Consider the following 22,576-nt stretch of genomic DNA (forward strand, 5'->3'; position numbering starts at 1 on the left):
ACACGTGTGTCATCTGCGGCCGAGCCTGCCTCAGACTTGCTGGTCTTCTCAGCCACAGCAGAAGCTGCGTCAAGACCTAACTCCCTCCCAGGCACAAGATATCTATGTTCTTCGAGACTGCGATGCCGATGAGGCTGCCTACTTGAATCAAATGCATCCATTATGCCTCTGATGGAAGATGTGGTACACTGCAGTACGCCACCTCTGACAGAAAGAGGACAGATAGATAGGCCGTTATGTATTGGGGTTGGGGTGCATTGGGGACTTTATCAGTGCCTGCTGTTATCACCCTGCCCTCTCTTGCTAGTATGGACTACTCTCCACTGCTGCCTGCCCTATCCCAAAGTCTAATTGGGTCTGCTTAGTCTCCAATAGCGGCTTTATATCTGTCCATTATCGGCCCTGTCCAATTTATCTCCACATTTCCTCAGCCGTGCACTGTCTGCTGCCCCCCCCAAAATCCCTTCCGTCTCACCCCCAAGCGTCTCGCTGAGCGATGGCGAGGGCCAAGGGAGGAAAGAGAGACAATTGAGATGGGACTCGCGTTTTCCGATGGGGAGTTGTTTGGCCTCCATGATACTTGAACAACCCTCAAAATAACCAGCCCTTCATCCGACTGACCAGACGGGCTGGGCTTCGAGGGAGTATTATATCTCTGGAGTTTGTACAACAACCAGACACACACACACAAAACGTGCACGTGTGCGCAAACAAAGATTCTCAATACACACATTTCGCAGTGTACTGGATATCAAATCTGCCTTGTTGTCAGTAATGCAAGTTTACTAAGGACGGACGGACACACACACACGCGCACACACCTTTAACCCTAAATAGGCCTACATTTTGTTTTATATCACTGCATTGTTGCATTGAAACAAATACTAAAGTACAGATACAGATACATTTTACAAAATCCTACAGTAGACCTATTCCAGTAAAATATGTTCTTCATTATTTTGTGTTCACCACTGGACATCTGTGTGTGCACTCTAGACTAGTGCAGAATTATGCTATACTTCACAAGTAAGCAAATAGATCAGGTTAACTATTCTCTGATGACCTCCATTGGAAAATGTGAGAATTGCACATAGAGTATTGGCTGTGTCAACCATATAGTATTGTAACTTCATATTCGACACAGCAGCAACAGCATGTGAGAAATACATTCTTTATTCAATATATACAATGTGATGTTTGTTTTGTTTCCCTTTAATCGATTTTCTAAACTGCATGATGATGGGTTATGGTTAAATGGGAATAGTAATTCTGTGGCACATATAAAAGTAAAAATTAACATGTCATGTGTATATAGAAGATAATCAAATATCTTAGATATAAAAAAAAGCTATCATATTTACAATACATCAAATACTAATATAATAATCTACATTACAACATAACTGTTCTTAGAATATATACAAATAGCTCAGTATACATCGGAGGTGTAGATCTCTAGCTACTAGTCGTACAAAAATCTAAATATGATGGGAGCTGGCAGTATTTCTGATTAGATTATTTAGATTTAGGACATTTCCCTCACAGCACCAGGGCCTTTCTTTTCACTCATTAAAATCCACCGTGTTCATTTATCCATTTGTTACTCCGAGGACGTACAAAATGTAACCAAATCCCGTTGGTTACCGTCTCTCTCTACACACTATAAAATCCTGAGTGTTAATTTAACTTCTGAGAATGTACAAATGGAACACTCTGGGGGAGTTACAGAACAACAAAGGGGTCCCATTTGGGTTCCTATTACTAACTATGAATCATTTAGGTAATTTAGTTACCCCTTGCAGATCCATTTGTTTCCATTTTGTACACTCTCTAAAGAGTTAAATTATAACGCTGCAGATGTAATTTAATTTCAGACACAGTCCAGGAGGATGATATACAGTACTCCTCCTCTCATCTTTTCACAGGAAGATAAGCAATTACACTGTGTGGGCTTGTCCGCCCCTTCAACTCTTCAAAGTGGAATTTACCTCATTACTGTCAAACTTATTGTAGGCCTATATGTGGGAAAATAGAGTCCAGCAATTAGGCCTCTGCCTTTCAGGTGGATTACCGGCCAATCCAAATGCTTGGCAGCAGAACAGACGCAGAAAAAAAAAATAATGAAAGAAAAGAAATTGCCAAATTCTTTTACTGGAATCCAAGGGATAACTTTGTCCTCGGAATTCTCGGTTTAAGGCAGTGGTTTTCAAAGTGCAGTCCGGGGACCCCCAGCGGTCCTTTGGGGGACTATTAGGAGGCCCCCAGTTAAATGAGTAGTTAATTTACATCATTAAATCATTATCAAACGTTTTTAAAAAAAGGTATGACTACAGGTTGTTTCAAATCACCACTATAAATTCATGTAAAATTAAACATTTAGATAATTTTATTTAAACCAAAAATATATTTTCATATGAGGGACAGGATCATTTGAAATAGGGGTCCATCATATGACAATGAACTTGTTTAAGGCAATAGACTGAGGTATTGCAGATAAAAAGTAGGCTGGACAAATAGAAAGGCCCTGAGGGCTAGAGCGTCTAGACAGTGGTACTGAATGCGTATGGATTTAATAGAACACAGTGGCTGCAGCCAGCATTCTCTAACTGAAATATAGGCTAATCATATGCACCTTGTGCAGCATGAAGATGGCACAAAACAGTCTTGTGTCCTTGTGTGAACCTGGTGCCACTTCTCTAGATAAGTGGTTCTCAATGTCAGGTCCAGGAACCGCCAACAGTCCTTGAGGAGGGGGTTCCAGGGGCTCTCCATGTAAAATGACTGATAGTTAGGAGGAACCAAATGGATCCCTAGGCTGAATTCACAACAGCAGCTGCGTGTGAATATCCGTAGTGCAGACATTAGCAAAACTCAATGAAATGTGCACGCCCGGTCTTCAGTGTGGACAGCACCACAGTGGAACTTTTCTCAATTTCAACACTTTTTTGCACATTTTTGCTGGCTCCATCACCTGCCATGGCGGAGAAAATGGCGGTCGCTCCCCTTGAAACCTCAAGGCAAAAAAATACCACTGCTGGTGTGAATTCAGAACAAAGGAGTTTATATTGCAGCTTAGATTGGGTTCCCAATGATAAAAATCGTATCAGATGGGGGCCTAATACATATCAAACTGGGGGGTCCTTGAAATTAAAAAGGTTGAACATCACTGGTCTAGAGGTCCTGTTTGAGTTTCTCTATGCTGTAGTCATTATCCTGGTCTAGTTTGGAGAGGGTCTTCTTCACCCGCAGGGCAGTAAGCCGTGCCGCTGGGCTCTGGAACCAGCACTCCTTCATGATCTTCACAATGGCTGACAGGATCTACAAAGACATACACATGGATTAAAGCAAAATAAAACCTCATGACTGAAACACTATTGTTAGGCCAATTCCTAATATGTGATGCATGAAAGAGCCCTCACACACGCTAGCAATATGTATAATTATTTTGTTTTAGTAGACATACAGCCAGACTGTTGAATAAATTGTAGATTTATGCTAAAGTCGGCCTGAAGGTTAACCTTTGCTTTCATGAAATATCCAATATTATTATGACTTGGAAGATTGAACATGTTGCTAGTTTGACCACTACTCTTTGAAATAATAACCGAAAATGGCCTATTTTCATGCCATAGAAGACATGTTGACTTCTATGGAATCCTAATGACTGAAATCAGTCATGGTTACTGAGAACTTTAATCCATGCATACATTATTATAAATAATGTTGATGTTAGGCACAGTTTCAAATACTACAGTATTGTATGTGGTGGTGTTTCTCTCTGTCTACCCCGTAAAATTCAGAGAGTTAATCTAACTCAGAGGGTGTACAAATGGACGGGCCCATTTGTTCACTCTCTGAGTTACAAACCCATTAAGGGTCCATTTGGTTCCTAACTATCAATCATTTAGCTAATGTAGTTACTCCTACGGGTCCATTACCAGCTCAGTAGCCTTGTGGTTAGAGTGTCCTCCCTGAGACTGGGAGACTGAGGTTCAATCCCAGGCCGAGTCATACCAACGACTATAAAAATGGTACTCAAAGCCTCCCTACTTGGCACTCAGCATCAAGGGTTGGATTAGGGGTAAGTGCCTGCGTCATGTCCAGGCGGTGTACTTGTACATCAAGCTGCCTCACGCTACAGAAACAGGAGATATCCTCCTAACCTATGTGTCCCATGGCTTGGGTTGGTTCCCAAGGCTACTTATGCTGGTCCATTTGGTTCCATTTGTATCCTCTTAGAGTTAAATTAACACTATCACAAGATATATTCTTCTATGTGTGAGACATAAAGTAGATTAAATATATGTTATACACAATGCAAAATTATACGGCTGTGTCCTGTGGGTGCATGTGAGCTGGGCATTGAAATGCAGGACTGAAATTAATTCCTATATCAAATATGAGAATACTAATCGTTAATAAAATATGGTTCAATGGCTGGCCATCACTGTACAGTCTAATGAGAGTGATAGCATTTCCCCTCGGTCTATGGGATTTAAAATAGATTTAGTTTTTACAATTTGCGTTTGAATTTTATGTGCATGCGTTTCAGTAATGGCATGAGTATAACCACATGAACCCTAGCGTCTCTATTCTGGGGTGAACATTTGGTGAAAATACATGCTAACAACTTGATGCATTGCCAAAGACCCTTGATATATTACCAAGATAACCAATGCCAATCTCATGCTCCGCCACTAAAATGGTTCACAAAGTGCGTGGTCTCCAAAGTGGGCCCTGACGGTCACTCTACATGCATGTCAGATCTTGCGAACGTCCTATGATTAAGTGTTGTTGCTAGATCTCGAGAGCATGTGGCTGACATGTAGAAACATGCTGTGTCCGCATAATAATTTCCTCCCGATTTGTCTGTCTGAAAAAGACCAGAATGTTTGGAACAAATGTGGCTTGTGGGGAATGGCCCGGTCCAATATTTAGCGCGAAATAATCGGTCATAATCTGAGATCATGATCACTTCTCCTACACGTCCTACTCACAGTCTCCTAAACCTATAGGAAATCAGTCGAAGTTTGGAAGTCTTGGTTCTCCCACCGTCTTTGGCGTTGTGGCGCATTGTAGATTGGCTATTGTCCGCCCCGGTTAAGTGATTTGGTATTGAGGGTAAAAAGGAGTAGACAGACCTAGTACAGAGGTCTGGGTAAGTAGGGGTGGGTCCCGAACCTCGGGACCAAGTATGTACCGAACTGAACGTGCCTGGGTACCGGGTACCCATTACAATAATTCAATTTCGGTTCTCTCTATCGGTTCCCACTTCCCACAGACACGCAGTCACACGATATTTATTTATTTTCTTCCCTTAATAGACGCACAGGGAACAGAGCTGATCTACAAGCCTACATCGCGTTGCATCAGCGACGCGTTGTGGGCGTGTGGCTTGCAGAGGCGGAGCTATCTCTCTGCATGGAGTTAGTTGTCGAGGAGTCTAGAGACAGTGACACGCGCTGTGCCTGGCACTGAAGCATTGAAGCAACATCATTATTAAAGTTTCTTAAAAAAAAATTTCAAGTGAAGTTTATGGGAGGAAACTTTGCCTGAGTCTTCACTGCATACGTGCAGCACGTTGGCAGCACAGCATTGAATCAACATGAGACGAGAGAGGAGGAGAGAGAAAGTGTTGGTGCACTCACTTCGAATGCGCTCCCCCGTGTGTGTGTGTGTGTGTGTGTGTGTGTGTGTGTGTGTGTGTGTGTGTGTGAGAGAGAGAGCTCAATTTTCCTCACTGCTAAACCCCTTATCCCTAAACTTCTTTGCCTTTTTTTTTGAGTGTGTGTGTGTGTGTGAGAGTGTGTGTGTGTGTGTGATCACGTCGTAGGGTCCAGATGCCCAGTCAGTTTAGAGCTTGCCAGTCTAACTTCGAAGAGAGGTGGCGAAAAAACAACAAAAGATAGCCTACTTTGGGCAGCCCGTGTGCATGCACATTTCTGTTAGTAGCAAACCACAGCATGCAAGCCGCCTTTGTTTTCAATGATCCCCCATTAGCACGTCGATCGGAAAACCCGTTCTCACCTATAGGCCGGAGATGCGCTGCCCCCCCCTTCATTAGCGATGCTAATTTGCCCAGTCAATCGTGCGTGTGTGTGTGTGTGTTGCTCTCAGATCTCAGACATGCTTTTATTTGTTATTGGTAATAAGAGAAGTAGCCTACAACACTATTGCCCTGGGTAAATACAGAATAGATATTATATTTAAAATAATCACTATTATCCACAAATGGCTCAATAAAGGAGAGGATGTTATACTATTCATAATACATGTCTTAAATTGACATTGAGCTTTTTTGTTAAATATACATTTTACCTCTTATTTAAGTTATTGTATACCATTTTGGAACCGAAATAGGGAACCGTTAAGAACCGGAATCGATAAGCAGAACCGGAATCGGTACCGGATTCGCAAAAATCCAAACGAAGTGGTTTTATGTGTAGTGTGTGCAAACTGTGCATGTGCATGTTGTGTCCTCTGATGCCTCACCGGGTGGGAGTGCATCCTGTTGTGCAGGCTGGGCCTATGCTGGTCAACACACACCACCTTCTTCATCTCCTCAAAGCTGGGATCCGACGGCACCATGTCAAAGAAGGGAGGCCGGTACTCTTCCACGATTCCTAAAACAAGAGAAAGGAACAAATAGTCAGTGTCCACCGTTTTTCTTCTCAAATTCTGTCCGGAACAGAGCATATGCCACTGTAATGAAGTGATCGAGCACAGTCACGGCAGTCTACGGTCCAATCTCCTTCGCTAACAAGCTAACACATACGCCCTCAATCCTAAGGGTTCATCCTAGGCGGTCGTTTTCAGCAGATCACTGTTCACTCTTCACACTACACACTCACAGCACCGTTCCTGCAGCTTGTCAGTGGTCAAACCCCATCCACCTCCCCAGCCCCTCCCTGTGGCCTTTAGTTCTTCAATTTACATTGTATGAATTCTGTGGATTCTACGGAGCCCCTAAAAGGGACAGTGCAGAATTTATTTGAAGGATTGTATGAAGTATTACATCTGTGTTTCTTAACTTATGTCCTTGAAGGGTTCAAAGCTATTTTCATGTAATAACTCGGTATATTACGCTCTGCTTCAGGGAGGTTAGTGATCTCAGCTCTTGTGTCACGTTTACGGCAACTATCTGTAGTATCACAGGAGCAGAGTCGCGACGCCAAAACGTAATGCAACATCATTGCAATACATGGTTTATCTTGACAAAACTGTCTGACAGAACTGGCTTATGCTTGATTTATACTCTGTTGCACATCTGCGTTACGCGCTGAAAATAGCCGATCCGAGGATAGTAGAAACTTGGTATGACGAAGTAAAATGAAATCGCTCTTCAGGAGGTCCTGGGGAGGAGGATTTGGAGAGGAATAAATGTGGACACTGTGTCAGCGAGTTCTGCATGAAATATGAAGACTTGAGAGAATAATCATCAAACTGAGAGAAAGGATTAGACAAGCATTGACCTGTTTATGTATGTCTCCTCGTTGTGTATAAACAGAATGTAGATTTCACAGCGTGCCGGACTGAAATAGCACACGTTATAACTCCTGATAGGCTGAAGTGGGAGTTCTGTAAAGTATGTTGGACAGAACGAGAGCGGGGAAAGATACTGGTTCCCTGGGGACTGAACTGGGATGGAGCCCTACAAGCTCTGCTGAGTGTGTGTGTGCTGGAGTGTGCACGCATTTGTGTGTGTGGGTCTATATTAATTTGCAGCATGTATTGACGCACATACATGCGTCTGTGTGTGTGTGTGTGTGTGTGTGTGTGTGTGTGTGTGTGTGTGCGTGTGCGTGTGCATGTTCATCTGCATGTGTCTGTTCACACGGGCATCTGGACTATGTGAGAGCGAGTGCTGACACCAGATAAGACTGTTTATAATTACTGAAGAGCTAATCATTGGAGAGGATAGTAGAGGCAGACACAGACTCAACTCCGCATACGAACAGCCAGCTAGGAAAACAGTGGAGCGCTGAGAGAGCTGAGGCTGACTGCCTCCTACACATACTCTAACAGAGACATGCAGACACCGTGACAGAGATGACACATTTTCAACATCACATGCTTGGATAAGACATCCATGGATCCATGTAGACCCCGCGAAAAGCACATCTGGAATGACTCTCTCCCTTGGATCGACACTGTTCGACAGTCATTGGGTGAATAAATATTTTGGAAACCACTGCCATAAACCAAGAGATCCTGGAAAAGAAATCCCATGAATTCCAGAAAAAGTATTGTGCTATTTCTTTCTTTTTCTTTCTTCACTTGTGCTGCTGTCAAGCACAAATAGACTTAGCGATGGCAGTATGTGTCCAAAAATGTATGTATGTGTGTTTGATTTTGTGTGCTTGCGTTTCAGACAATAGCAGATCTACAAGCTCACAACATGTTGCATGTTGACACATTTTGGGCTTGTAATGTATTGTGTGAGCTACTATTTTATACCTCTAAGGGACTCTGGTCGATGAAGTATAATGAAAAGACATTCCTGCCGGCTATTGTGTTTGGCTAGGTACCATTGACGATGGTCCTGCGAGTGATTTCCCAGAAGACCAGGCCGAGGGCCCAGATGTCCGTCTGCTTGTAGGACTCAAAGATGTCCATACGAATGGTCTCGTCCAGCACCTCGGGGGCCATGTAGCGCTTGGTGCCCACACGAGGGTTGTTACCCACATCCAGATAGTCATTGGACTGAGAGTGTATTACTGCCAGACCTGAGAACAAAGAGCAGAAACACAAGAATGTTTTGCATTTCAAGACATCATCCAATGGATTCTCCACAGATTCCATGACAACAATAACGATGAACATGCTCTACAATTTTCCATTTCCATTTCCTTCCCCACTCCAGCTCTCACCCAGGTCAGCAATGCAGCACTGTCCATTCCTCTTGACCAGGATGTTGCGGCTTTTCAGGTCTCGGTGGGCGATGGCCGGTTTGCCCTGGGTGCTGAGGATTTCTGTGTGCAGGTGCACCAGGCCACAGGCCACAGACAGGCTCATCCTCAGGCAGCTCTCAGGGTCCAAGCTGCTGTACTGCAGGAAGTCATAGAGCGAACCCAGCTCGTGGAAGTGCGTGACAAGCCACAGCTGCGTGCTGGAGTTCTTGGACGTCATGTCGGAGGCTATGAAACCTAAAACAAAACAAAGTGTTTGTGTCACAAGATAACGTCTGCATTGGGTGATGCAGTTATGCATTGGGGAAATCATGGCGCCAGTGCCAGAAAAATGCGTGAAAAATCAAAGAAGAAGGGCCCCTAGGGACTAACCAGGAAGTGTAGCCCCCCACCAGCTGTTGTTGTTGTTGCTCTAAGAGGAGCCGTATCGCCCGGCGGCAGCATCATAGCTTAGCTTGTTTTCAGGTTTTATACGGTCCTAAACATCCTAGATTGTCTCATTTTGAGCAGAAAAAGGACAAATAAACGCGCGAGCCGCGTGCACGTCAGATCTGTATGTAGGCTGTCTAACATGTGAGTAAAAAAAGGGGGAAAAAAATATTAATTTTAAAATATTTTGAATTACCGGATTAAATTACATTAATCAAAGACGAGTTTCCTCATTCTGGCAAAGGCGGGTTGTGGAGAGAAAAACAAGGTTCCACGTTCTTGGCAAAGATTGTGTTAATAAGAAACAGGAGAGTGTTTTCTTTGTGTTCAGTACCCAGTATGTTGTCATGTCTGAGCTGTACGGTGTTGTAGATCTCGGTCTCTCTGAACCAGGACTGCTCATCCCTGGAAGAGAAGATCTTCACTGCCACGCTCTCCCCCATCCATGTTCCCCTCCACACCTCACCGTACCTGCCCTTACCTACAGCCAGGGTGTACAGAGAACAGTAACAAAACATTATGAAAAATAAATTGCTTGCGTATCGTTGACGCTTCCCATAATATACAGTATGAGTCATTTTATTATTATTATTAATAATAGACAGGAAACCCAGTGCAGAGAGAGATAAGGGCGTGCAACATAGGTCTGCAGATGGAACCTGACTGGGGATGCCCTGACTATGTGGTTAATTCACTATCTGGTTATCTACCAGTGAATGTGATTGTAAAGAAATCAACTGACCGACACACTCCACCAGTGATATCTGTCTGGCCATGGTCCTTTGCACCAAATAGGGGAGTCCTGTCCCACTGCCCGATGTGCAGAATTCGTCATAGATGTCCTACATATTCAAAACAGACAGACGGACAGCGTAGAGAAGAGAGGTAGAGAGAAACACAGATAAAGTGAGTCATAAATAAGAAAGGTTCCAAGTACCCTGTCTTTTTTATGAACCTTTTAATGTGTTTAATGTGCACTGTGTCTCTCTAATGGCTCTCACCCCATATGTAGGGTCGTCCCCATTTGGCACCTTAATCATGGTGAGGTCGCGCTCATCAGTGCTGCCCAGTCTGCAGTGTGTCTGCCGCGTTCGAAGCCACAGCACCAGGCCACACGTGCCCACCGCTACGATGACCAGCACCAGCACAGGCACTGCCACCCACAGTACCAAGCCGCCAGTTTCGGGAGGTGTCGTTCCAGCTGGACAAACATAAACACACAGTTGAGAGCACAGACAGGGTCGGCCCTAAGCACAGGCGGTACAGGCTACTGGTTCTCAACATTGGGTCATTGAGGGGGAACCAAATGGTCCCTTACAGGTCTGTAACTGAGGGGGCACTGGTGCCAAAAATATGTTATTTCTCTCTTCTTTTTGGGTCGAAGATATATATTTTGAATAGAACACAAAGCACAAATATGCCCCCCCTCCCCTCGCCCCACCACAGGAGTCTGGACATGTATGCTAGTTAGAGCCATGTTAGTTAGCTTGGTAAATTATCTTTTTTTTGTTCCATCTGACCCATAAATCTCAAGTGGTAGTGTACATAAATTGGCTGTGTGTGCAGGATGAGTTACTCTATGAAATGAGGCTAGGTGAGACATAACCACTTTCAAAATTAAGCGTTTTTCAAAAATGGCCTATTAGCCAATTAGTACAAAAACAAGTCAGGCTGCTCAGTATTATTGCAGATTGAGACCTACATAACTATGTATTTCCAGGAATAATAAAATATCTGGTTCAGCTCCTGTGCCACCAAAATGTGGAACGCCCTACCAACAGTCATTAAGACATGCGAATCCCTTGACTCCTTCAAAACCGCTCTCAAAGGGCACCTATGGACAGCTCTAAATGTTCTGATGAATTGAAAATGGTGGACCCTATTGTAAACAAGTGTAATGCTTTATGGTGTCGTCCACAGTTAACAGTTTTTGTATGGAGTTGTGCTTGAAATGTACTGTAATTCTGCAAACTGTTAATAAATACTTCAATCAATCAATAAGAAGAGGACCCTATCAGATAGAATCAGAATTAATTTATCAGAAAAGAGAGGATGGGAGAAGTTGCCACCGCCCACCACAACATAGGAACCCAGTAAATGCTGGGGGGAGACAAAAATCAAGAGAAGCTTTCTTATCTTATGTATTCAAAGAAGAAGAGCCTCCGCACTGCTATTAATGCAAGCTGTTCTCCCAGAAAGACTTAACTAATCAGTGCGGGAATAAATTACTCAAATTGGTGGCAATTCTAGCTGTAGTGGCCGTAGCTGAGTGGGCACTGGACAGAGACTAGAGAGAATGTCTGGTAATCAGAAGGTCGCCAGTTTGACACGCGCCCACCCTAGTCTAATTGCAGAAGTGCCCCTGAGCAAGATACTATACCCCTAACTGCTCCCTGGGTGCCGTAATGGCACGTCCCCACTGCTCCTAATAGTTATGCTAAATCCAGAGGACAAATCTTCAGTCATAAATAAATACTACAAAATAAATAAAATAAAATACTCAAGGGGACTACATTTTAAATGATTATAAATGCACAAGAACACCTCAGTGGTGTTCCCTAGCCAACGCATTGGGCACCATCTATAGATGGTGTTTAGTGATACTAACAGGCTTTCACAATCTTTTAAACATTCCTTTTTTTTTATCTTGAGGAAGCTGTAGGGAATAATCTTGTTTTAAAACTGGACAACAGAGTGATATACCATAGCATTCATTATAGACTGGGCTTCAGTCCAATAAGTGGGCTTGAAATTACATTTACAGTAACCGATCACAAGGGGGCAGCATTTGCTGATTTTTCATTGGGGAGCCGACTCCAGGCATCAGAGATCACAATCACTTATGGCCCAGTTTCCACTTTGGCTATTTAAAAATATAAATAAATACCGATCATCAAGCTCAATGTGGAGGCACGTTGTGAGATCTGCATTTGTGTGAAACATTTTGATTAAAAAATAAAATAGAAATAGGGACACCACACCAGGCATGGTGTGGTTAATCGTGTGCAGAGGGTCACGTTGGGACGTTGGGTAAACCACACCAATGCAAATGCATGGCAATGGTGTGGTTTACCTTAAACACGTTTTTGTCCCAACGCGACCCTTTGGTGTGGTTTGGGCTTAAGACTGAATTAGGAACACAGGTCTGCATGCTCGGAAAGGGACGGCCCTAATGGTAGACCTAATGGTACACATCCAGGATGCTGAGTTATGCACATGGTCCATTCTAATGGGGCCCACAATGGTACTAATTCACTTCTGCAAATTGAAGGCAACTCTAATCTAAATGAGAGGCTTCAGGTCAGTGATCCACAACGTGTGGGCCGGGGCCCACTGGTGGGCCATGAGGATATTGCAAGTGGGACCCCAATGAATTGGCAAAACACATGATTTTAATCATAATATAACATGATATATAATATTAAGGAATCGATTGATTGATCATTCATTCATTCATTCATCCTTTATTTAAAATTCTCAGAGAGATCATTGAGGGAGACCTTCATTTACAATGATGCCGAGATTACACATAAATAACATAAGAACAGCAAAGAAAGAGAACATGTTGACAACAATCAGTTGAAACAGTTGCATGTTGACAACAATCAGTTAAAACAGTCGCATACAAGTAATGAACGGCTATTATGGAATAGCCGTTCATAACATAACAGATGCTTTGGTTTAACCCATTTAGACCCGGTGCAACCTATACGTTGTTATACATTTGAATCCGTTAGTTAGCTCTGTGTCTCATTAGTTGTTGCTTTACATGTAGCAATATAATAATTTTCTTACATTTTTGAATAAGAATTTGAAGGTTTTAAGAAACCTTAGGTTAGGTTTTAGAAGGAGTTTTTAGAATCGGCCTCAGGTCTCGTTGCAAGACGTTTAAAAAAACAGATGCACCAATGCTTAAAGGAGAATTCCATGCTAGAAAGGTTTCTTACCTTTCTTACCTTTCTTTGTAGTTGTTACGTCCCCATCAAAGAGGTCCAGGTGTTTCTTTGTGCAAAAACTCCTTATTGGCTATTTCCCCTACCATAAGCCCTCAATGAATTGCATTGAATGGAATGGGGCTATGGGGTGTTGTGCTAATTCGCTTATTTCCATCGAAATAAGTAGTAAAGTGTGCCGCTTGGGATATTATTTACATTATGAAGAGAGGATATATACAAAAAAAGAATAATAATATTAAGGAGCTTTTGCACAAAATAACACCTGGACCTCTTTGGTGGGGACGTAACAACTACAAATAAAGGTAAGAAAGCCTTCTAGCATGGAATTCTCCTTTAAAGCGGTCTTTCCCAGTTCAGATTTGGCACGAGGAATCAGAATGACTAGCCATTCGCTAGAGCGAGTGAGAATGTGACTATAGGGTTCTGACGCAACATGGATGAAATATTATGGTGGAACAGAGAACCACTGCTTTTAGGCACTGACCTGGATCTGGAGGCGCCGTGGTGAAGGCATTACACTGGTCTGTTTTGCAACAGTGGACGTAGAAATTGGCGAAGGACGTGAAGCACTGCTCCATGTAATTGACCTGGGAGAAACATCCTCGCTCCTCGTAACCGTGTACCCTGGTGTAGAAGCAGATGTCTCCCCTGCAGGTGCCGTTGACGCACGTGTGTTTCTCGTTTTCGCACGCGCACAGCAGCTTGTCGCTGTCATCGTCTCCGTGGACTGGGGGGACATTGTGGGACAACGCGCACCATCAGTGTTTGAACAAAATACATATAGAGTTCTCTTTCACTGAGTTAGGGTCTATGACACGTATCACAAAAATTACGTTTAAAGTGTGTTGTTGTGTATTTTGAAGCACATCATATGGCGGCTCTATATTCCCCTAGCAACAATTTTTCAATATGAAACCTGCCCGAACATGTATTTCCTGTTTACTAAAGAGCTGGAGAAACAGGGAGAACCCTGTAACTTAAACTAAATTATTTGTAATGACAACAAATATATCAGTTACATTGTGGTGACCCACATCTAGAGACTTACAATTATTATTGTTGCACGCACGCATACGCACACACACACACACACACACACACACACACACACACACACACACACACACACACACACACACACACACACACACACACACACACACACACACACCTACCTTCTGATGATGACACCAATGATGAATCATCTAGATGAGCAAAGAAAAAATGAGTTACAAAGGGATGAGTTCAAAAGTCAAAATAGTTCCTCTATAGAGCTTTCTTACATGGATCAGGAGTATAATACGCTATACTCGTAATGGGACCTTTAACTTCCTGGAGGGGAAACCCCAGTGTAATAGTGAGAGATATGTTCACGACATTTCCTGCCAGCTGCATGATTTGTCAGAGAAGGGCAAGGCTATACAGCGGCTGTTTGGTTAACCAGGAAAGGTATTTTTGGTGAATTTGTGTGGTGTGAGTGTGTGTGTGTGTGTGTGTGTGTGAGAGAGAGAGAATGAAAGAAAGAATAAAGGTTTCAGCAAGAAGAAAAGAAAAGATAGAGGTAGAGAGTGTGTGACAGGAAATATAGAATGAAAGAGAGCGACACCCACCCCCCCACCACCCTCGAGTCCCCTTTTCTCAGAAGCATCTTGGTACTAAGATCCTTTTAGTCTCGTTGACTTAAGAAGGGACCTAACTATATCAACCGGAATAATATCAAGGTGCTTTTGGGGGGGAAATAACAAATTAGGAATGTCTAAACTCACTGGCACAGCAGGAAGACTCACACTTCCTCTCTGCTATTGTTCCCAATAGCAGATGTGTGCCAGCCTGCCAGGCTGTCTCTCTTGTGTACCCACAGTAGGGAAAAGAAACGGCACACACATACACACAGACTAAAGTGGTCACACCTAGCCAGTAGCCACAAAGTGTCATGTGCACAAACAAGTAATACAAGCAACACAGTCACACATCACACACACGTAGGTACTGTATGTACGTACATCGTACGTAGTATGCTCACAAGTAGCACACACAAAAAGGGATACAGCCTCGCAAACCCACAACACATGCTTTGAAACAGACAGCTGCATAATTAAAGGTTGACTGGAATGGGTGGAATGCTACAGTATTTATTTATTGTTAAGTGGCAGCTTTATGCAACTGCCATCTCTGCTCTGCTGTGTGGCTGAGTGTTGCACACATCTTGTCTTAATTAATGTCTTTATACATGTGTGTGTGTGTGTATATATGTGCGTTTTAATTCACCTGCATGGACAGCAGAGTTCCACAGCAGTGCTCCTGCCAGCAGTACTGCAACCAGCGTAGAGCTCCCCATCTCTGTAACACATCAGGACACATACAAGAAAACTGGCGTCACTCAAACTGGCACGGTTAGAATCAATGTGACTTAAGCTCTATTGTATGCTTGGTCGCATGATGTTGTTGTGCTGTGATAATAAAAGTGCTTAAAGTGCTTAAGCCGTTAGAATAATGGTGGCACAATCTCTGTGAATGTTCAATTTATAACCTGTGGTGTGGTTTATATTACAAAGGGGTGGTGGCGGGGTGTGCGTCTGTGTGTCATGTTTGTCTCTCGAGACAGACTGTTGACTATGTCAAGTTCAAAGGAAAAGAGAGCGCTGTTGTACCTTTATTTTTTGACAATGGGTTCTCAGATTGGTGTCATGTGTACATGACAGCAGCAAGCACCCAGCAGAACCATGGCAGTCCAACGGAGGGCGCTATGAGGGCTAAAACAACACTGTGCCAGGACAGGGACCCCGCCTGTCTGCCTGCACTGTAATTGCGGCGGGTGGGAGAGAGGGCTTTAGGGAAAGGCCACTCTTCCCAAGCAGCCACTTAGTGTTTATGTTGATTGCGTGTGTGTGTGTGTGTGTGTGTGTGTGTGTGTGTGTGTGTGTGTGTGTGTGTGTGTGTGTGTGTGTGTGTGTGTGTGTGTGTGTGTGTGCGTGCGTGGGGCCGTGCGTGCGTGTGCGCGCGCGAGAGAGAGAGACCATGTGTATTGTAGCCCCATGCTACCCAGGCTCCAGGGCAGGCCTGTCTGATCCTAGGCTGCCCAGCTCGCAGAGTAAATATTGATGGATATGTTTCCTGCCATTGAGGGGCCGCACCCTCGCTGGCTAGCCAGACTCAGGTCTGCACATTGTTTGGGCTCCGGCTGCCAAGGGTCACACGAGCAGGAGGGCTTTGAGAGCCGCTGGACTCACAGTGCAGTGCACTGTATTCTGCAACTTCGACGCAGAGATGTGCTAATGTTGCATAATCCTAATGTTCAAAGTCATTCCGATAAACATTTGAATAGAACGGGGGCAGGGGGGTTATCACAGGAATGAGGAACTTAAATGATTACAGAAACATCTAAAGACATGGATGTTCTCACGTGCCGTGATAGAAAGCCCATTCTAACGCATAATTTGACACATTGCAGCACATACCATGAAGTATATCCTCTCCAAACTCGGGATCTATTCATAAGGGAAATCTTTGTTTCTCAACTCATGCATGATAACACGGCAAAATACTGTGCATATGAAATAGCTGAGTAATCACAAGGGTATGTGGGGTGAGTGTTATTTTTGTGATAATCACATAATGACATACTGCAAGTAAACAGCATATTCAAGTCACATATTTGTCATCAACGTGATGACAAACTATCACATAATCAAGTGTGGTTTAACTAATGAAGTGAATACAAAAGAGAGAAGGAAAGTTGGCTTTCAACTTTTGAAAGCACGATGCTAGTTTGATCTCACCTCTGTCAGAGCTATTAAAGTTCAAACTTTTTTCTCAATACTCAAGGACAAATTTCCTTCATTTTTTGCACTTTTCAAGTGTGCACATTACCCTGAATATGATCCTTATTTGCGTTTATATGAACGTTGATGTGAGCAAATAGTCGACAGTTAAACCACATGAACCCGTGCATCCCTATTCTGGGCATGTCAACGTCAACACATTAAGTGAAAATAGGCGAAGAGATTTGGTAACGTTTAGAGGGGAAAACGTGAAGTATATAGGGTTTAAGTAGTGAATTGAATACATACATGTAAGACCACAATAGAATTAAGTCCCCTGGACTTTTTTGTGTTATACTTTTAGCCAAACTGTCTGTACCTTGTGCTGTTAACATTTCTGTATAATAAAGTATTCACTAAATCAATCATGTATTGTCTAGCCCCAGTATCACTTCTTCACACTTCCATAGTGATAACTCCCCCCCTCGCACAAACAACACCATTCCAGATAATCAAATGTATTTTTCCAAAGGTTATATTTTCTAATTATGATATTCCTTCTACTGTAGTGCTCTTATTGCGACCGAAGGTCGCAGTTAACTATGGAATCGTTCATTTCCCGTCAGTGTGTTGGTCGGCCATGTTGACATCATGTGACATCATCAGGGATGGAAATCCCTGATGTCATCAATATTAAGTCCATATATGGAGATCCCTGATGTCATCATTAGTGTTATTTCTTCATTCAGAGCATGCCAACACATTACACAGCATAAGAGAGGTGATGGAGCAATCGGTGTAAATGTATGACAGCTAATTTCAATGAACATGGTTATGACATGGCGTTGTAGACACGTGTAAGGGTAGGTTCTGCCGTAGTAGAAAGGGCTGCAACGGCAAGCAGGTTTATGTATCGAGCACTGATCCATTTCCGGTTGCCGGAGCGGACTGCCGTAGCCGTCGTTGCTTAAAGTCCCTAATATTGGCCAGCAACTCTACATCTGACCTCAAACCTCAAACCCTTAGATCTCCATATATGAAGCTGACCGGTTCTGACATTCCATATGTTGATCCTTCCCCATCCATCCTTCCTCTTCGATGTCTCCCTTTTGACTGATACCTGTCCATTTAAACTCTAGACGGGCCTGCCCCAAAGTTATTAGTGCAGCCGCGCCCGGCAGCCGGAGAAAACTAAGATTTTACCCCTCATGCCAAAGCACCAGCGCTCACCCAGCAGTCTGCTGTCACCCAGGCGGATATGTTGATCTAACCCCCCATATTCCAAAGCACCAGCGCTCACCCAGCAGTCTGCTGTCACCCAGTCGGATGCGTGCCATGTACGCGATCTCGCCGCGTCTTACTGGTGATAAGATCTGTTTACTGTGTGTGTGTGCGTGTGTACGTAGTTGTGGTAATAGATGGCAGGATGTAGTGATGTATTATTGTTGACTAATAACCAGTCAACTGATTAGCCAATTATAATAATAAGTGGTATATCAATATTGTATGATACTGATGATTTTCAGAAGGCAGAAATTTGTCTTATTTGTTCATATAAGATAAGCATCATATGGTTTATACAATTATTAATGGTATGATAAGCATATGATGCTCAGACCTGATGAAGACCCACAGTGGTCGAAACGTTTTCTACTGGGAGCTGAGTTACAGAGTGCAAACTTCCCTTCCTTCTTCTCCATTATAGTATTAAAACATATTTGTTATTTTGTTGCTATGCAAATTGTCCCTCTGGGCATATGTATGTGCATCTTCAACGGACGGTGTGTGGATCTTCTGACTGCCCTATCATTATACATCTGTCAACAGCTCCCATAGAAACTAAACACACATTTCCTACATTACAAATTACGGTAACTCATGAAACACACAAGGGTATTTGTCTGTTGAAATTCCACACATCAGCACAGAATCAGGAAAGTCCGCCTTTGGCTTTTATGTGCCTGAAAAAAACACCGGAAACTTTTAAAATGTAATCAACCATAACGGGGACACCGCCATTCCGACTACATGGCTTCCGTGTGTGGTTAGGGTTAGGGACAGGGTTAGTAATAAGCGAGTCACAACAACTTACGTCAGTAGCCTACTGGTTGAACACACTGAGGACAAAATGTTTGATGCCAATAAATGTTATGTACTACTTTTGGTGTGTGATTTAAAAATAAATATCTTTGACATTATACTGGCTTCACTGTGAGAAAATTCTGCCAATTGGTTTTTTTGATCGATTGTGTCACCATCACTTTAATCCATTTATGCGTTGGCTTACATGTAAATGCTTGCAGCGTGGCACTTTAAAATAATGTAATAATGAAATTTATATCTTCTCTTCAGGGGGTCCCTGGCACAAAACCTTTTCAGATATTTGTCTGCGGCCAATGGGGCTCCTTGACATGAAAAAGTTTGAGAACCACTGGCATACAGTCTGCATACAGTACATACTGTATAGGATGAAAGGTCGACTGTCGGGCAACTGTAGTCATTTTTGGACTCCAGCTAAGCTTATGAGAACAGATCATATAGCGAGTCAGCTTTAAACATACTAAAACCACAAGACATATTTTTACCAAGAAAGACTAAGTAGGCTATTTCCTGTATCATGTAGCGTTCATGTCAGCGGTGGTTAATCTGTGGGCCCAGCGGAGCAGTAACATAAACACAGCTCCCCCCACACACAATCGCCTTATTCTCAATGGAGGGGGCATAAACTGTTCAGATTTTTCCAGACATCACATTATCTTCCGTTAGGATCCTGGGGGTAGAAGAACGGGGCCGTAATCACATTCTATATCATACACACTGACAACCTTAGTCTCCGACACACTTCCTCCCTCTCTGCATTCTCCTGTTTGTCTCATATCTGTCAATGCTACACTCGGCGTGACCCATGAGGAAAGGGGCTGCCCCAGCATGGAGGAGAACCATTGTGATCTCTTCCTCTCATCTACATAGGTTTGACTTTGGGGAGAGAGATCTCTCATTCCATCTGGATGATGTGTGGTATTTTAGTGGTGGTGGTGGTGGGGGTTACAGACTGCATCATCAGGTGGCCTCATCTGGCTCCTTCTCTGGAAACAAGTACCCCAGGGGTCAGGTCATACTAAGCTCCCTCCTTTTCCCCGCCTCTACACAGTACACACCAAATCCCTTTGCCAAACAATAGCCGATCTACAAGATCTATACTCCCAGTCCCTACCTTTATTCTCCTCTACACCAACTCTCTTTGCTGAAATAGCCAATCTGCAAGCTGTGAGCTTGTAGATCTAGTTTTGTCAAACGTTCACCCCAGAATAGGGACCATAGGGTTCATGTGGTTATTAAGCAAATGTAAATTACACAATCATGCGTCTCAGGTGGCAAGCTATCCAAAAACATTCACATTAGTGTGTGTTTTATGTCGTTTAGTAAAATAAACTTTAAATCTTTAATCCTCTGACTGTTGTGAGTTGTGACTGGCTGCTTTGTTGTGATGACAGACCGGCATGTCTGATTGCATCTTCGTTGCATAGACAAGGCTAGGCTTTTAGCTTTATGCCTCAGCTCCTGTGAGCATGCTCTCACATGCACTGGAAGTTCTGTCTAAGACACAGGACGGCAGATGGTTTCTGTACAAGTCCATTGATTTGTTTTTGCGCTGCCCAAGTGCCCATTACAGCTGTGAACGTCAGACTTCTTGCTGATAATGATTTAATGAACGGTGCTTTGATTGTTAATAAAACTGATCTAGCCGATTTGGTCATTTGTTTTTTCTTGCTGTGTTGGAATCAGTGTGTGTGTGTGTGTGTGTGTGTGTGTGTGTGTGTGTGTGTGTGTGTGTGTGTGTGTGTGTGTGTGTGTGTGTGTGTATATGTAGTATGTATATGTAGTATGTATAGTACATCCATGGGGTATGTAGAGTGTATTGATACAATATTGTATTGATATCCTAGCACCTGAAACATCATGCCTTGCTTCTCTCTCTCTCTCTCTCACACACACACACACACCACACGCACGCACACTTTTACGTGCATGCTGCATGGGTCCAGGTGTGTTTGATGGGGTTTAAGAGAAAAGACAATTATAGTGAGATAGATTTATAGCAACCTGACCCTTGCAGCCTCTTTAGCAAATATTTTGATTAAAAAATAATGTTTATCCAGCAAACCAGCTCATCATCATCATTCCCCTTACAGCAAATGTCAAGTGATGATAGTACTGGCCTATGTCCCCCAAAAGCACAGGATATTACATTATAAAACAAAATATCCAGTCAATTACATCTGTCTTTATGTAACATTTTCCTCAAGAAGGGTTTAAAACAAGAGAGGATAATTTGTATAACACTTATCAGGCAAACGGAATATGCAATATACAGCTGTATAGTTCTGTTCTAATCTGTGGACAATACAATTCTCGAAAAGAAAAGAAAGGAAAAGAAGATAAGATACGATTAATTGAGGCTGTCTTTAGTTGGCGCCTCTTCGAGAGCAGCCAGGTAGACTCACTTCAGCACCGGTTGACTCAGTCACTAATTATCACCTGTGTGCTGCTGACATTCTGTTCTGGAAACACGTGGACGTTGAGTCACTTGCTAAAGGTAATTGTACACTGAATTGGGCTAAAGAACAAACTACTTTGTGTATTATATAACATATTATAAATAAAATACATAAAAATCACGTTAAGCTAACAGCTGGATTGATACATTACCTATATTCTTCCAGTCGCGTTTTCAAGTAGACAAATCTATGTCTCCCATGATAGTCTAGTCTCGTATCCGTTTTTAGCCTCCAACTCTTTCCAAGGAAAAGAAAAATACTTTTTTTAAGCCTACACAGCTACACACGCGTCAGCATTTCACGACCGAACCATTTACTTTGGGCCCAAAGAAGAAGCTAAAAGCCTTCAACTAAACAGCTGTTTAAAATCCAGAAATCTCACATCCTTTCCCAGTCTCTTCGATGCGGATCAGAGTTTACGCACACGACACGGGGCTCCCACCACGTCCAGGCAGGACTCGTCTTTCTTTAATTCTCCTTTATTGCTCCGATAAAAACAGACGGGACTCATTAATCCGTGACATCTGCGACAAGTTCAAAGCAGTTCGAGATGACTCGAGTTAACCGGGTAAACGCAACCATGTCGCCGGTGGCTGGAAGGCGCACTGGAGGAGCAGCCGCGTATATCTGTGCCCAAAATCTGCACTGATAAACCCGAGAACACGAAACAGAAGTTTTGGAACATGACCAGACTTCTTCCGCTTTGAGAACTTCACAAATTGCGTCTCCTCGTAGGTCCCATTTCGGTAAACTACGCACAAACTTTGGCCCGTTCCCGATCCAGGGGCAAGATTACAGATTTTAAATAGGATTTCGTCCCACCCCTTATTGTCTCTTGCGGGGTCTGGCTGGAATGTGTTCTCATAGCGGCTTTCCTGTTGCTCACAAACCTCTCATTTTCCTTTTCCCCTTGTAGACTGCTGGTGCCTTGTCTGCCTACCCCGTACAGCACAGCACACTGC

The 22,576-nt window shown here is 43.2% G+C and overlaps 1 protein-coding gene across 2 annotated transcripts; it reads right to left on the reverse strand.

The window, feature by feature from the left end:
• Window positions 1-1,153: 1,153 nt before the first annotated feature.
• acvrl1 (activin A receptor like type 1) lies at window positions 1,154-22,362 on the reverse strand. Of its 2 annotated transcripts, none has more exons than XM_079496059.1 (11): window positions 21,997-22,362; window positions 15,563-15,634; window positions 14,470-14,499; window positions 13,779-14,021; window positions 10,340-10,539; window positions 10,081-10,180; window positions 9,673-9,819; window positions 8,871-9,146; window positions 8,529-8,726; window positions 6,493-6,623; window positions 1,154-3,318 (listed from the first exon to the last, which is right to left on the reverse strand). In XM_079496059.1, exons 2-11 carry the CDS (start codon window positions 15,630-15,632, stop codon window positions 3,172-3,174), a joined length of 1,542 nt encoding a protein of 513 aa, XP_079352185.1. In that variant the 5' UTR covers window positions 15,633-15,634; window positions 21,997-22,362; the 3' UTR covers window positions 1,154-3,171. The 2 variants fall into 2 exon arrangements, with proteins under 2 accessions (XP_079352185.1, XP_079352184.1); XM_079496058.1 differs by having other exon boundaries at window positions 21,766-22,362.
• Window positions 22,363-22,576: the final 214 nt, after the last annotated feature.

Source organism: Electrona antarctica (assembly GCF_951216825.1).
Source record: "Electrona antarctica genome assembly, chromosome: 2".
Taxonomy (NCBI): domain Eukaryota; kingdom Metazoa; phylum Chordata; class Actinopteri; order Myctophiformes; family Myctophidae; genus Electrona; species Electrona antarctica.

What these genes read in the sequence shown, in the direction of transcription:
- acvrl1 (XM_079496059.1), bottom strand. Translation starts at nt 15,632, where the DNA reads ATGGGGAGCTCTACGCTGGTTGCAGTACTGCTGGCAGGAGCACTGCTG. An exon ending in GAACTCTGCTGTCCATGCAG is followed by an intron (nt 14,500 to 15,562) that starts GTGAATTAAAAC and finishes TTGCTCATCTAG; the next exon opens with ATGATTCATCATTGGTGTCA. An exon ending in TCGCAGGACCATCGTCAATG is followed by an intron (nt 6,624 to 8,528) that starts GTACCTAGCCAA and finishes CTCTTGTTTTAG; the next exon opens with GAATCGTGGAAGAGTACCGG.